Genomic DNA, 15,587 nt, shown 5'->3' on the forward strand with positions numbered 1-15,587 from the left:
ATTAAGTGATTGATTAAGAAGTTTATTTGGACTCTGGTCCAAAGATTACAATTTCTGTCTTGTCAGAATTTAAAAGCAAGAATTTTAAAGTCATCCAGCTTTTGATGTCATCAAGATATGCCTGTAGTCAAAGTAATTGATTGGATTCATCAGGATTTATGGATAAATATAGCTGAGTGTCATCAGCATAACAGTGGAAATTAATCCTATGCTGTCTGATAATTTTGCCAATTGGAAGTGAATTGTTCCAAGGACTGAACCCTGTGGTACTCCACAAGTGAACCTAGAGTTTGAAGAAGATTTACTATTAACATGAACAAACTGTAATCGGTCAGACAGATAAGATTTAAACCGGTCTAATGTTTTCCCCTTAATCACTACAATATGTTCAAGTCTTTCTGGGATAATATTGTGATCAACTGTGTCAAATGCAGCACTGAGATCTGACAGGACAAGTGCAAACACAAGTATTGAATGAAATCACTGAAACTTTCTTTTTGGTGATATTCTACTCTGTTATTTTTGATTGAGAGCAATCAACAGAAATTAACTAAAATATGTTGAAGCAAACACAGATTTGATAACGAGTCTGTTTCAAGCTAATTGTCACCAGCTACTTTACAATGTGAAAGTTGGATTATATTTTCCTTTATATCTTTTGCCTAATTTTCGTTTTTCTTTCCATCTCTAGGTGTTTTTATAGCACCGCTTCTTTCCGAAGTTTCCGAATTCAAAATGTCTGGAGTAGTGTGGAATTCCATGCTTCATATCTCCACACACTACTCCAGACATTTTAAATTGAGAAGGCTTCTTGGATGGGAAGTGAAACGTCATCAGCTTCAGAATAGAAGTCCAGTTTTTTTTTTTTAAACCTTTTTAAATTAATCATGAACTGGATGACTGAGACTCTTCACCAACATTTTATTCCCGTCGGCTCCTATGCCAGCCTTGAGTAGGAGAGACCCATCCAAGATGGCGGCGGTGCAGGACGCGCGCCAACACGTAATGAGACGTCGACGTATTTAACGTCTATGGGTGGACTAAACCGGAAGCAGGAAATGTCGTCAGCGTTGACGAGCAAAATTCAAACTTCTGGAACCAAACATCCTTGAGAGAAGTGCTTTTCCACCGTATGTTTTTCCCGACTTTAGGATTTTTCGTTTGTTTTCCGAAACACTAAGGTAATTCTATAGTTCCGAGAACATATACTCACTCGGCCGAAGGGTGTTTTGGTAAAAAATAACTTTTATTAGATTAAAACATAAGCCGTTTTTGTTGCTGCATGTTAATCTGCCTCGTTAGTTAGCGGCCAGAAAACGTTAGCCGCTCGGCACTGAAAAGAACGTCTAAAAACAAAAAGGAAAAAAAAAAATGTTTTTGGACGTGTTTATGAGGTGATGCGTGTCGCTGTTTTCCGCAGGGACGCGTATCTTTAGGCCGCTGGGACGAGGAGAATGCCCGTGGAGAGGACGGAGAAACGCGGAGCCGCAGAGCTCTACCGATACTATGAGCTCTACGAGACCATCGGCTCAGGTAGCGCCGCTTGCTGGGCTCTGGCAGCCTTTATCGGGGCCGCTTTGTGTCGGATGCGTGGGTCCTGAAACCTGTCCGTCTTTCAGGTGGCTTCGCTAAAGTGAAGCTGGGCCGACACCTGCTGACGGGAGAAAAGGTGGCCATCAAGATCATGAACAAAAAAGATCTCGGGGTGAGACCACAAATAAACAGACCATTTCGTTCACGCTGTTTGGACGTAAATGTGGGTAAATCTGAGTCCAGACTAACAAATGATGCCCTGAAAAGGAGAAGGCTGAAGTGTCAGGTTTTTAACCATCATCACAAATCATATCCTTACACATTGAAAAATGTTAGCTTCAAAATAAAATGCTTAAACTAAAAATGAACCAACAATCCAAACAAGATAGTTACACATCAGCCAAGATCTCAGACATTAAAAATTCTTTAAAACTTTGTATTTTACATTGGTTTTTAAACTTGCACTCCTCTACCTGAAACACACCATTGCTTAGCATTTGTCCTTGCTGTCATCAGAGTTCAAAAGTATGCTTTTTTCCCCTAAACAATGTTTGAATATTTTGAAGTAATAGGGTTTCAATATTTACATAATTTGTAGCTCCTGTTTTAACTTGGGGGGGGGAAAAAAAAAAAAGTTAATTTGTTGTCTCTGATTTGCCTTAATCACAATTATTTTGGCTCTTTTTCTTTAAGACTACACTTTCAAATAATACACAGTCCTGTGGGGAAAAAAAAAAGATTTTCCCTATGTTAGACATTCCTTGTTTTGCTTTTTTATTTTTAGTCAGCCTTATATTTTTCAGACCATTAAACACATTTTAATATCAAAGATAACCAACACAAAATTGAACGTTTAAATTTAGATTTCTCCTACTGACCAGACATCGCCTTTTGTGAAAATACATTTGCTCTGTAAAACTGATACCAGTGCCTGACTTGGGATGGCTGCTGCCATCAGGTGTTTGTGATAACTGGTACTTAGTCTTTTGGCCTCTGAACTCTCTTTCCTATTGTTGAATCACGAACTCTGATGAAACAATGCTGGAGGTGTGGTTTGGGGGTTTGACGGCCTTGCAGATGAGTTGTCGATCTCCTCTTGGAGCGGCTTTGGTTGGCCCGACACTGCTAGGAAGGTTCACCACTGTTCCCTATGTTCTTGTTTTGTAGATAACATATCAGAGTCAGACCATTGTTTAATGGACAACAAAGCCTTAGAAATAGGTTTTTAACATTTTCTGGACCGATAAATGTCAATGGCTTAGTTCCTGTCTGTTCTCAAATGTCTTTAGAGTGGGATGCAATGCATTGCTTTCTGAGATCTTTTTGCCTTCTTTGTGTCTCCAAACAGGTTAAGTTTAAAAAATGAAAAATATTAAAAAAAGAAATCTGGATGGGGACAACTATTTTTTTACTGCATTGTGGAAACGAACATGAAGCATATCTGGCTTTATTGGCTAATAACCTGCTTATTGTTTGTTTTAGGGAACTAAAAGCGTATCTGGCATCAGCTCTTTTTATTCCAGGACAGTGAACTTTTATCGAGCTTAGTTTAAAAAAAAAAAAACCTGACATTTTGTTTGTTGGCTGAAACAATGCTGTTGTGAAGCTCGGTGTATACTTAAGGGATGTTTGTTAGATAATAATATAATATAATAATCTAATATAATGTAATTTACACAATTTATACATTATATAAGTTGTATTCACAACTTATATAATGTATAAGTTGTAAATGCAATAAACTCGCATGGAGCAAACAACTTAAACAAATTTCATTTCACCAATAAAAGTTATATTTTGTAACTAAATGCTTGTAGGTCTTATTTGTAATTCATAATAACCTTTAAAAAATGTATAAAAAGTCTGAAACGTAAAGTAATAACTAATTTATGTACATCCCATTCAGCAAACTATAGTATCATCTTAGATACAACTAATTATATTATAATTAGGCCCTAAGTTACTATGACAAGAACATATCAAAGCCCAGTGCTGTGCCACCTTCCTAGTGGGACCGTTTGGAGTTTGTTGAAGTTTGTGTGCATGACTCAGCGTGGCTTTAAGATTTTCCCAAGAATAATCTGTTAAAACGTCATTGCTAGTGCTGTTAAAATCTAGACGTTCATACATCCGAAGAGAGAAATGACCATGTTTCTCTTCAGGATGACTTGCCACGTGTAAAACTGGAGATCGAAGCCATGAGGAATCTCAGTCATCAGCATATCTGCAGGCTGTACCACGTTATCGAGACGTCTACGCAGATCTTCATGGTGCTCGAGGTAACAACCTCAAACTTTACTCTCACTGTGTGTGGGAGAGATTATAACCATGATTTTTTTTTTTCTAATTGAAATTAAACACATTTCTTTGGGTTGGGTTTGCGTCAGTACTGCCCTGGCGGGGAGTTGTTTGATTACATCATAGCCAAGGACCGACTGTCGGAGCAGGAGACCAGGGTGTTCTTCAGACAGATCGTGTCGGCGATGGCCTACGTCCACAGCCAAGGATACGCACACAGGGACCTAAAACCGGTACCAGCTGCACTCACACACCTGGATAAGAGGTAATGCAGCAAAAAGGATTGACCAAGATGTTTCTGTGCCGTGTAGGAAAATCTGTTGATCGATGAGGACCATAACCTGAAGCTCATAGACTTTGGCCTGTGCGCTAAACCTAAGGTACCCAGGGTGCTACGTTCTCTGAGCCGCTCTTTGTGATGAATGCAACTCCTTTAAATTTTCTAATTGTATGTCATATATGTGTTTTTTTATTTCAGGGGGGTTTAGGTTATGAGCTGATGACGTGCTGCGGCAGCCCTGCGTATGCTGCTCCTGAGCTCGTTCAAGGCAAAGCGTACATTGGTTCAGAGGTAGGACATTTGCAAACCTAATGTAATGTAGCTCAACTGGCGCTTCCTCTTGGTAGGAACAATTTCACCCTCCCGCTCCTTGATTTTTTATTTATTTTTTTTGTCCTGGTCATATTTGCTGGTGCGTGACTCGGAGCGGCTGAGCTGTGAAATCCTCTGTGTAACACGTGCTGCTGTGTGATGTCTACCGTCCAGGCTGACGTATGGAGCATGGGAGTGCTGCTGTTCGCTCTACTCTGTGGATACCTCCCCTTTGACGACGACAACTGCATGATCCTTTACAGAAAGATTACGGTAAATCGCGTACCATTTCTGTCAGATTGTAACGTTTCCCAATCCGACTCGCTACAAGACTTCAGCCTACCGTTTCAGTCGAGACCGGGGAAAACGGCAGCCCCTGAAAAGCGTACATTCAGTTAGCTGCGGACAGACAGAGTTGCATTTTGCCTCTTCCTGTGTGCCGGACAGACACAAAGACGTCCCTGGTTTGCCCACGGGCCACTTTTTCCTCCTATTTGCTCTTATCTCCCTCTTGTCTTCTCATTCTCGGCCCATACGAGGAGCGAGTAGCAGCGCCGAGAGCTTCGAAGCCAAATAACTTGATTGGTTGCATTTGAATGCAGCCTGGAGTTTTACACAGCGTAGGTCCTGGCCCCAAACTGAGAGAAGACCAAGGATTAGAAATTGTGGCGTGAAGGACCAGAACACTGGTTCAGCCCACCGAGCCATTACGAGATGTGACTGAAAGCTTTTTCTTCTTATTCCAGAGGGGAACATATGATAACCCGCAGTGGCTCTCACCAGGCAGCGTCCTCCTCCTCAACCAGATGATGCAGGTGTGTCTTTACTACGGTTGCTCTACATCCTCTTTTCCTCTTCATCATTTTCCTCTCAGCTCCATTTTTCTCATGTTTTATCTACACGGGGGGGAACTAGTTAAAATTATTTCAGTCTGCTGGTTTTGCCGAGTTACAACATCACATATATCTGTTAAACGCTGTGAAAAAACTAGGGAGTGGGGCTGAGTTCACCTTTCAGCAGGACCAGGAGGCCACCCTGACACCCAGAGCTGCAGTGGTACGGTTCTCAGGGGGGGAACCCCTGTCCTCGGACCGCTGTGCTCTCGCTCCAACACATCAATCAAAAAGCTAAATTGCATTCTCGGCATGTGGTCAAGCTTTTCAGAGTCTTGACAGTGACCAAATGATCTGATTCGGGTGTGTTGAAGCAGAGAAACATCAAAAGGTTGTTGGACAGCGGCCCTGGAGGGACTGGCGTTTGACACCTGTTCATAATAACGTGTTGGAGTTAAAGGCCAGACCTAAATCCAATTTAACATTGGTATCAAGACCTGAAAGTCGTTGTTAACACTGTTAATCGAATTTGAATTGAGCTTGAGCTGTTTTTGCAAAGAGTAATGTGCAGATAATTTTGGTGTCCAGATGTGCAACGCGGGTAGACACATGTGGCCCAAAAGACTTTGAGCTTTCTGCGCTGAAATCTGGTGGTTTGGCCAGGCCTTGGCTCGCTGAGGCTGAATACAGGCGCGAGCCACACTTTTCAGATTTTTCGTTGTGTAACGTTTTGAATACTATCATTTTTATTCCAATTAATAATTGTCTCATGCAAAAAATTATTCATGCCAAATAAAATTGCTGTAAAAATCTTTTGCATTTTGTCACGTTAAGATCACATATGTCAAAGGATATGATGACTTGGAATGTGTTGTGAGTTAATGGAGAGATTTAATACTGGAGATGTTGATGTAGAACCTAAAACGGGGTTGGACTGTCTTTTGAGGTGCTGTTTCTACATTTGCCCTCTAGGTGGAGCCCAAGCGCCGTCTGACAGTCAGACAGCTGTTGGATCATCCCTGGGTGACGAAGGACTTCAACAGCCCCGTGGAGTGGCACAGCAAGCAGCCGGTACAGGCACCCAGAAAGACAGTCTCTGTCACAAGCATGTCATTTAAATCGTAATGAAGCAGGCTTGAAAAAAGGCCTTTTATTTATTTATTTATTTATTTATTTTTTGATATAAACCAGTTAAGTCTGGCTCATAAATTAGTTTCCAATCCCCACAATAAATATGAAACTTTTAGCCCAGGCATCACATTATCAAATCTGAATTTAATGCCCGTGGATCTTTTTCTCTCAGTATTCAGGCTTTTTTCATTTATTTATTTGATTTTTCTTATAGGTCGACCACATAGACGAGGACTGCATCACTGAGATGGCCGTCAACATGAAGCGGTCCAGAGAGAGCACCACGGCGCTGGTCAAAGAGGTGTGTGTGAATATTTGTGCGTCCCAGTTTACTTGTTCGTTCGTTTCCCGTGTGGTTTCTCTTTGTGTTCACGTAAAGGTGCTCAGTTTCCATTAGATTTGCAGTATAATAGCGTTTACCTCCCGCAGTGGAAGTACGACCATATTACAGCCACCTACCTGCTGCTGCTGTCAAAGAAGCAGAAGGGGAAGCCCATTCGTCTTCGCCCGGAGTCAGCCCTCTGTGCGGACTCTCCTCTGCACCAAGGACTGCAGGTAACACACAGGATCTCACCACCTGTGCTCTTTTTAGAACAGCACAACGTTGGCAAAAAGCAAGAACTTTTGTTTCCTTAATGATTCAAAACGAAAATTTAATCTAAAGCGTATTTTTTTTTATTTTTATTATTCTGCTTTCAGAAAAGAGAGACACTTTACTTCAGTGAAGACGAAGACGCTGTCATTATTGGGTCTTTGGACCTTTGCTCAAACTACATTGATGATTGTCCATGGGTGTCAGTTGAGCAGTACACACCGCAGGCGGGCAGAAGTCGGCAAGACGGAAACAAAGAGATGGTATGAGATGCCTTTTAGGTTCCTTTACATGGAGCAGTCACAAGATGAGATAAAGGCCCCTTTCGGATTCGCCCTTCTGAAATGAACGCACAACCTCACATCCTGCTGTGCTGATGATGATTTTGTCTTTCACGTCTTTCGAGCTGATCTGGTGAGATCACAGGCCTGGTGTGTTTTTAGATCCTGCAGCTGGGGGGCACGTCATATAACTCTCACCTTATGGCTCTCACCTGAGCCATAAGATGTGCACAGGGACTTTCTCTATCTGGCTGAGCTCTGGTTCATGACCCTCATGCAGGCGGTCCGAATGCATTACGTGCTTCAAATGCAAGAAATCGAGGTCTGATTCAGGTCAGACAGAGTAGAGGATCATCCATTGTCTCTGCTTCTGCAGATTCTGCTGCTTTGTTTTGTATCTCATCACTACGTCGGACATGTCTGCTATCCTGAGTTGGTTTAGAGGACAATTACTGGTAGCTTGACTTCCCCATTCTGTATTGGGACTTTCCAACTTACCCTGGGGTGATTGGGGCTCCTTCCTTGAAGACTTGAAGCCATCTAAGCTGCCAAGGGTGAACCAACATCACATTAAACCATTAAATCAATGTTTTTGTATAATCAGAGATAGATTGAATCATTAAAATACAGTAAAATTCAGACATTAGCACCCCTGGCAGTATCCTGAGTAGCCATTTTTTGTCATTGCTACTACAAACAGTTTATGGGCTTAGTTATGTCATTTAAAAAAAAAACTTAAACGATGCGTGATCATATAACGTTTGGTGTCAGCACCCAGACACTAAAGATTTTAACTCAGGATATGCAGCAGTAAAATAACTGATGGCTCGCCAGCAGGCATCAGCTTCTCTACACAACTTAAATGGCTCATGCTAACTGTACTGCATAGAAGTGAGCGGACACACCTAAAATGGACTTTATGTGCCTCTAAATGTCCATGCCGTTAAACCATTTTACAGTTTTGGAGACCAAAGCAGGTTTGACTAGCCAAAAAAACAGCTCAATGAAACTACATTTCAGAGAAAATTCACTAGCACTGCGTCCTGACATCCACTGATCAATGATATGCTGGTTTGTGAGAGAATAGTTTTTGTTGAAACTCAAGTCTGGTTTTCAGTATTCACGGCATGAGTTTGGTTGTTTTAGATTAACTAGCTCCACTGGCGGCTTTTGTTTGTTTTGGTCTTTTTAATTAGATTTTACAACGGGGAGCCGTCCAGGTCCTGCTGCTTGGGGCTGCTCCCATCAGCGTTAGGGTGGTCTTTTAGAGCATTTTCAGATGGGTTTCGTTCAAACTGCCAAACTAATGCAGATTGAAGTGCCCCAGACTTCCTCTGCCAGACATCTACGATCAAAAAATCTATTTAAATAGAAGCTCTGATGACATGAAGTTGGCTAAAACACCTCAGAAAACCTATATATCATACTCTGACCTAAAGAAATTCAATACCTGATTAGAAAATAAGTCTTTGACATCAGAATGGAAAGAATAACAAGGCCATTTCTTAGGCTTTGGGACTCCAGCAAATCATGTTACCTACAAACAGACACAAGGAACAGCAGCGACCCTTTCTAGGAGTTTCCAACCTGCCACAATTTCTCCGAAAGAAAACAAAACTTCAAAACTGGCTCATTGACATGAAGGTGCTTTGATAAACAATTTCCATTTTTGTGTTTCTGAAGAAACTGATTTCACCATTGGTGGACAAAAGAGACGCCTGCAGCCCGGCAGCAGGGAGGACGGCGACGCCGCAACGCCGTGAGAGGAGGCAGCGGGATCAGGAGCAAGCCAGTGAGAACAAGGAGAACGTTCCTGACGAGAAAGGAGTTGAAGCGTTCGCGTTGCCTCCGCCCCGGACCCCCGCGTCCAGCAAGAAGAACGCACGCCTCAAGAACACGCTGAACACACCCAATCAAAACGCCAACAACAATGGCACCAAAGCCAGTGTGGCCACACCTAAAGGTAAGGCCAGGTTTGTTGTCGGTGAGCCAGCGGCTCTCACCGAGTACCGGCAGTGCAGAACTTCTCTAAATGTATTTATATACAGTAATTTGTTGCTTTCTGACAAGGAGGTGAAGTAAACGGCGTATTAGATTACATTCCCATTAATGAACTGCCCCTCTTCACATCCCCCCCCTTCCTTCATCCCATTCCCTCGGCCTCTCGCCACTCTCATAATCGCAAGTGCCACAACCACATGCTACACATTTGCAAGTAAATTGTCTTCTGGTAATAAAATCATTTATTGGGCCTGTTTTTTTTTTTATTATTATTATTCAAAAGCCACTCATATTTCAATAATTTAGCTGCCATTACTGCCGCTGAAAACGGACACACGCGCACATCCACTTATCTCTGTCAACTCCGAGGTGAGCTTATTATCAGGAAGCTAATTATTTGTCACTTATCTGTAAACGAAGGGCCCTAATACGAATGGAGAATCCTAATTATTTGTCACCGGGTCCTTTCCTGCTCAGACGTCCAGCCTCATTAGCCTCCCGCAGAAATTTGGCTGGCAGCCGGCCGACTTGCTGTTAAATCCTCCGGGCTCTGGCTTTTGTTGGGGCGGAGCGGACACGCTGCCGGTGACATCCTCGTCCACGCGCACGCTCAGAGTGGGCCGTGTACGTCCGTCCCCAGGCGTGTGCCGTGACAGGTGTAGCTGTCTCCTCCCTTTGCTTACTGTCCCACATGGGCTGTAGTGACATGTGTTCTCTCGCCACTAAGGCCCAGCGCTCTGTGTCTGCGCGTTTAGGTGTGTGTGTGTGTTGGTCTTCTCAGCTTTTATGCTCTCAGATTCAAAGCCAGAGAGTTTTAGAGTAAGAGGAAATGCTGAACAGTTTAACATGTAACCGTATCCTCCTTTGAGCAACTACTGGGGTGCGATCGTTCTGTAAGGTCTGACCATTTTGGCTACAGTTTGAGCAAAGCTGCACGAGTTGGAAGGAGATTAATAAAGCGTTTTAACTCGCAACTTCTTATCTAGCACAAAAATTAGTCTGGAATTAAGACAAATAAGAAAATTTTTGTCTGCTCAAATGTTGCAACAATGCTTTTTGGTTATCGATCTGGTAAGTGGAAAGCTTGTTTATTTCCCTTTTTTAAATGAAGTAAGATAAATGCATCTGTGGAGAGTCGGCGATGCGGCTTGCTAAATCTAACCTGACTCTGTTGCTAATTTTAACAAGTATAGTTCATCTTTTTTCTTTAGTTATTTGTCTCAGCGACGTTTGATATCATTAGACGGCAACATAAAGAACAGCACACAGCAGCTGGCTTAACGCCATTAAAACAATGATTTAGACCCGGGTCCATTTTCAAGAACAGTCCACCTTCAGTGCTTCCTGATTCGCTCAGCAGTAAGAAAATGTTACCTGATGCCGTATTTTGCGTCACGGTTCTGCAGATACCTTTTATTTAAGTCTCTGTTCAACATTTCTTTAAGTCACCTCATATCAACACATTTTTGTTCAAGCCCGGTGTGATAAAATCCCCTCATCTAGTATTCTACAAACACGTCATCCAAAGGGACCAATACATTTAGGTTCCTTCCTTCTTATCTTTCTTTCTATCCTTATTTCCTTTCTTTATAGCCTACCTTTGTATCCTGCCTTCCTTCCTTTGTATCCTACCTTTCTTCCTGTCTTTGACTTCTGTTATCCATCCAGGTTCCATATTTAAAAGGCTGCCCAGTGTTGGTATATGCAATCTAAAGTTATTGTGAGTTTTTTTTTTTTATTCATCTTAAAATACTTAAATTACTTAATTGCTTCAAGCCACATTTTTCCAGACTCTTTCCTTCATGTTTTTCTTCATGTAGCAACTGGGCAACAAAAACCCTACATATTAACCGTGAGCACCAAAGGGAGTGAAACCAAACTATTGTTGGCCTGTAGACTCTGCTTCAAGGTTTCCATTTTTCTCTAAATTCAGCTTCAGTCGATTTCCAGCTGCAAAACATTTTTTGTTAAAGCCACTGCTATGGTGTTATCTGCACTGAATAACACCATAAACTTCATAAAGCTTTCACTTTCCAGGTTTTCAAAATACACGCGCTTGCATCTGCTGAGCAGAGCAAAGAAAAAAAAAACAGTTCTAGAGTGACGGAAATGTGGGAATCCGAGGATTCACACTTTGACCAAAGATCATTTCCCCTCACCAAATACTTTTTAAATCATTTGACATCATTCACTTAAACAAAAATCTTTTCACATTCATACTTTTCTTTTTTTTTTTTTTTTTTAACCAGCAGCTGATTGAGCTTCCTTAAAGCCTCACTTTATTGTTCTGAGAGAATCACACAATCTTTCAGGACATTCATAGTGAAACCTCAAACACGTCTGTAAGCACTTGCACACGGCAACTTAGAAGGGCGATTCCTCAGTAATCATCGCACGCTTCAGGATGACCGATTATAAACTGGCGCTGCTGTTTATGTTGTCGATAGCTCGCCCCCTCTCACCGGTCATCAAACCCCTTCCTGTGTTGTCAGTCGGTGGCGAGGGCGCATCCAAGGAGCCCAGCAAGAAGAGAGCTGCTGAGCATAAGGACGCTGCAAACCTGGACGTGTTGGCCTTCAGTCCAGAGCGAAGGTGAGTTCATCATCAGAGTAAACGAAGCCTGCGAGACGCGCGAGGAAGCGGTCACTCAGGCGCAGGGCCGGCAAGAAGTGACGCCTCGCTTGCTGTCCAGGTCCAGGTCTCTGGACATGGCTGTGACGGGAGACAGCGGGAAGAAGAAGCGAGCGGGGAAGATGTTTGGCTCCCTGGAAAGAGGCCTGGACAAGGTCATCACCATGCTCACGCCAAGTAAAAGACGAGCTATGCGAGACGCTCCAAGGAAGATTAAGGTATGAAGCGATTGGCGGCATTAAAAAAAAAGTGGCAGCTCAGGAAAAAATCTGCAAAATCCACAGAGAAGGGGGGAAAAAAAGCCACGTGTTCCAACAGGAAACTGGAACAGCAGCTTCCTAATAGGGCTGGGCATCAGGATGAGCCGACACGATTCTTGATACATAGCTCACGATACAATACAATTCTCGATACATAGCTCACGATACAATACGATTCTTGATATAATGGCTCACGATACAATGCGATTCTCGATACATAGCTCACGGTACAATACGATTCTCGATACATGGCTCACGATACAATACGGTTCTCGTAACATGGCTCACGATACAATACGATTCTCGATACATGGCTCACGATACAATACGGTTCTCGATACATAGTTCACGATACAATACGATTCTTGATACATAGTTCACGATACAATGCGATACTCGATACATAGCTCACGATACAATGCGATTCTCGATACATAGCTCACGATACAAAGCGATTCTTGATACATAGTTCACGATACAAAGCGATTCTCGATACATGGCTCACGATACAATACGATTCTCGATACATGGCTCACGATGCAATACGATTCTTGATACATGGTTCACGATACAATACGATTCTCGATACATGGCTCACGATACAATACGATTCTCGATACATAGTTCACGATACAATACGATTCTCGATACATAGTTCACGATACAATACGATTCTCGATACATAGCTCACGATACAATGCGATTGTCGATACATAGCTCATGATACAATGCGATTCTTGATACATAGCTCACGATACAATGCGATTCTCGAAACATAGCTCACGATACAATGCGATTCTCGAAACATAGCTCACGATACAATGCGATTCTCGAAACATAGCTCATGATACAATGTGATTCTCGATACATAGCTCACGATACAATGCGATTCTCCATATAGCTCAGCCTGATTTAATTTGATTCCAACGTCTATATTTATTACTTTCAAATTAATGCTCAGTCATTTAATCAACAAAACCAGCCAAATATTATTTGTGAAATTTATTGAACACTGATATATTAACAAAAACATTAAGTGCATTTGGTTCAATGCATTTAACGTTTCACAGAAACCAAAAATGTGCTAAAACGTCTGATTTTTAGGGACGAAGGCGCTTCTACAATCCTGTGTCCCATTCCGCAAATTTGTCTCACTGTTCACCTCGCTGTGAACAGAAGTGGTGCGCTGTAATCACGCCCCCTAGTGGTCGGGAGGTATATTGACATTGAAAGACAGAATATCGATATTAAATCGTTATTCAAAAACATGAATATTAATCTTTATCGGTTTTTTTTTTTTTTCATTTTTATGCACAGCCCTACTTTCTAACATGAATTTTCTCTCTCAGGCTCAATATAACGTGACCCTGACCAGTGAGACCAGTCCGGATCAGGTGTTGAACCAGATCCTCTCCGCCCTGCCCGAGAAAAATGTCCACTTCACACAGAAAGGGTAAGAAGATACGTTTTTCTTCCTCCTTTTTACCTTTCCAACACATTCTGCTGGTCCTGGTGACGACGAGGCTGGTTCTCCAGGTACACCCTGAAGTGTAAGGCCTGGGATGCCTTTGGGAAGGTGACGGTGGTGTTCGAGCTGGAGGTGTGCCTGCTGCAGAGGCCAGAGGTCGTCGGCGTGCGGCGGCAGAGGCTGAAGGGAGACGCGTGGGTTTACAAGCATCTGGTGCAGGACATCCTCGCTTCATCCAGCATCTAAGCAGCGTTTTAGCTGCTCTGCTGCCTGCCGGGGACACAAAAAACTGCAAATAGTTAAACAGTGTTGGAAATATGGATTCAGAGGAAGATATGTGTGGGTCAGCCACGTCATGGCTGCTTTGTGTGTCTTTTTATCGTATGTAGAACTTTCCTCTGTATAATTCTTAACAAATAAAAGGATTTCTATCAGTTGTCTTGATGTATGTAAATCAGAGCTTCACCTCCCTGCTGTCTTTTAACATGTTTTACTTTTCAAACCCCTGAAAGTGCAACTTTTCACGGAGCATTACTAATTTGCCATCCTTCTTTCTTTTTAATGTGCGTTTTGGTTACAGTTGTTTCCACGTTTTTACAGTGTTATACAGCAAGTGTCTTGTTTTATTTCCGTGTCCTCTGTCATTCTCTCTGTGATAAAAATAAAAATACGTTCTGTTTACTGACACGGATGGCTGGGAGGATCTTTGTTCAGGAGTCCATGTAGCAGTGGTGCTCTTATTCTGCTCATTAAATTTTGTTCATCTGGCCTAACAGAGTGACCCGGTGGAACATCTGAGGTGTTCATTTGAGTCCCCCGATGTGTCCTCTGATTTGTTTAAGCTCATGTCTTTGTGCTTCTGTGATATTTAAATCACTGTTTCTAAAGCAATGGTGTGTTTGACCAGTAAATCAGCTGCGTCGTGTGATCACTGGAGTACGGTAATAGGAACAGACGTCATACTCACAATCTGGGTGGTTTAACAGAAGGAGTTGGTAAAGTAATTGTTTGGGATTAATTATGCAATATAACAGAATTAATCCTAAAACCAGCATCCCTTTTGAAAGAAAGGCAACAACTGCTTATTTTAATGGAAAATGAAATCACTAGGGAACACTAATTTGTTTTGGTCTTCTAAGTATGGTAAACATATTGCTAAATATTTTACATTGCACACAGTTTTTACTAGAGATGGGCCTTTATAATATTGGTTTAGTTATTGTCAAACATTAGTAAAATATTTGAATTTATTTAGGCAATGATGCATTTTGAAAATCTCAATAACCGCCAATATTGTCAGGATTGCTACTTTTGCCATTTTCTCCACTGTTGGTTTCTTGAGATCAAATTCAAAAGGTAGAATTAAATGCACTTACTGTGTGCAGTTCAGTTATTAAATATGTTCCTTAAGACCATTATGTTTATTGGGCAGTAATTGATATGCACTCCCAACCAAACGGTTACTTTAAAAAGACAAGAAGCTGTAAATAGTCATCACTTATCACAATAGCGCTATAATATACACAGTGATGAAATTTAAATCCATGTCACCCAGCCTTAGTTGTTGGAGCTGTTGCTTTACAGTAAAAGGTTCTAGGTTTCAGTCCAGGTCTGGGATCTCTCTGCGTGGAGTTTGCAGGTTCTCTCCCAAGGTCCATAAACACGACTATTAGGTTTGTCTGAATAAAAAAGGTCCTGAACCCTGGTCCTCAGGACCCGCTGTCCTGCGTGTTTTAGATGTCTCTGCTCCAGCACACAGGAATCAAATGATTACATCCTCAGCAGCCATCAGAGGCTGAGAGTTTGGAGTCAAACATGCAGGACAGTGGGTCCTGAGGACCGGGGTTCAGGACCTGTGCTTTAGTATGAGTGTGAGTGCATGCCTGCCTGTGTGATGGACTGGCGACCTGTCCAGGCTGTCTCCCTCCTCTCACCCAACGACTGCTGGGGTCAAGACGACGTTGGAT

At 42.2% G+C, this 15,587-nt stretch overlaps 1 protein-coding gene across 1 annotated transcript; it reads left to right on the forward strand.

Annotated features, from left to right (window-relative positions):
- The first annotated feature begins 1,040 nt into the window (after positions 1-1,040).
- On the forward strand, positions 1,041-14,307 carry melk (maternal embryonic leucine zipper kinase). Its single transcript, XM_012865513.3, has 18 exons — positions 1,041-1,181; positions 1,421-1,533; positions 1,620-1,705; positions 3,696-3,812; positions 3,921-4,064; positions 4,143-4,211; positions 4,310-4,402; positions 4,598-4,696; positions 5,170-5,238; positions 6,229-6,327; positions 6,602-6,688; positions 6,817-6,942; positions 7,087-7,242; positions 8,944-9,223; positions 11,754-11,853; positions 11,954-12,110; positions 13,502-13,605; positions 13,689-14,307. The coding sequence occupies exons 2-18, from the start codon at positions 1,455-1,457 to the stop codon at positions 13,864-13,866; spliced, it is 2,043 nt and encodes a 680-aa protein (XP_012720967.2). The 5' UTR covers positions 1,041-1,181; positions 1,421-1,454; the 3' UTR covers positions 13,867-14,307.
- Positions 14,308-15,587: the final 1,280 nt, after the last annotated feature.

This window comes from Fundulus heteroclitus, chromosome 5 (genome assembly GCF_011125445.2).
Source record: "Fundulus heteroclitus isolate FHET01 chromosome 5, MU-UCD_Fhet_4.1, whole genome shotgun sequence".
Lineage (NCBI taxonomy): Eukaryota > Metazoa > Chordata > Actinopteri > Cyprinodontiformes > Fundulidae > Fundulus > Fundulus heteroclitus.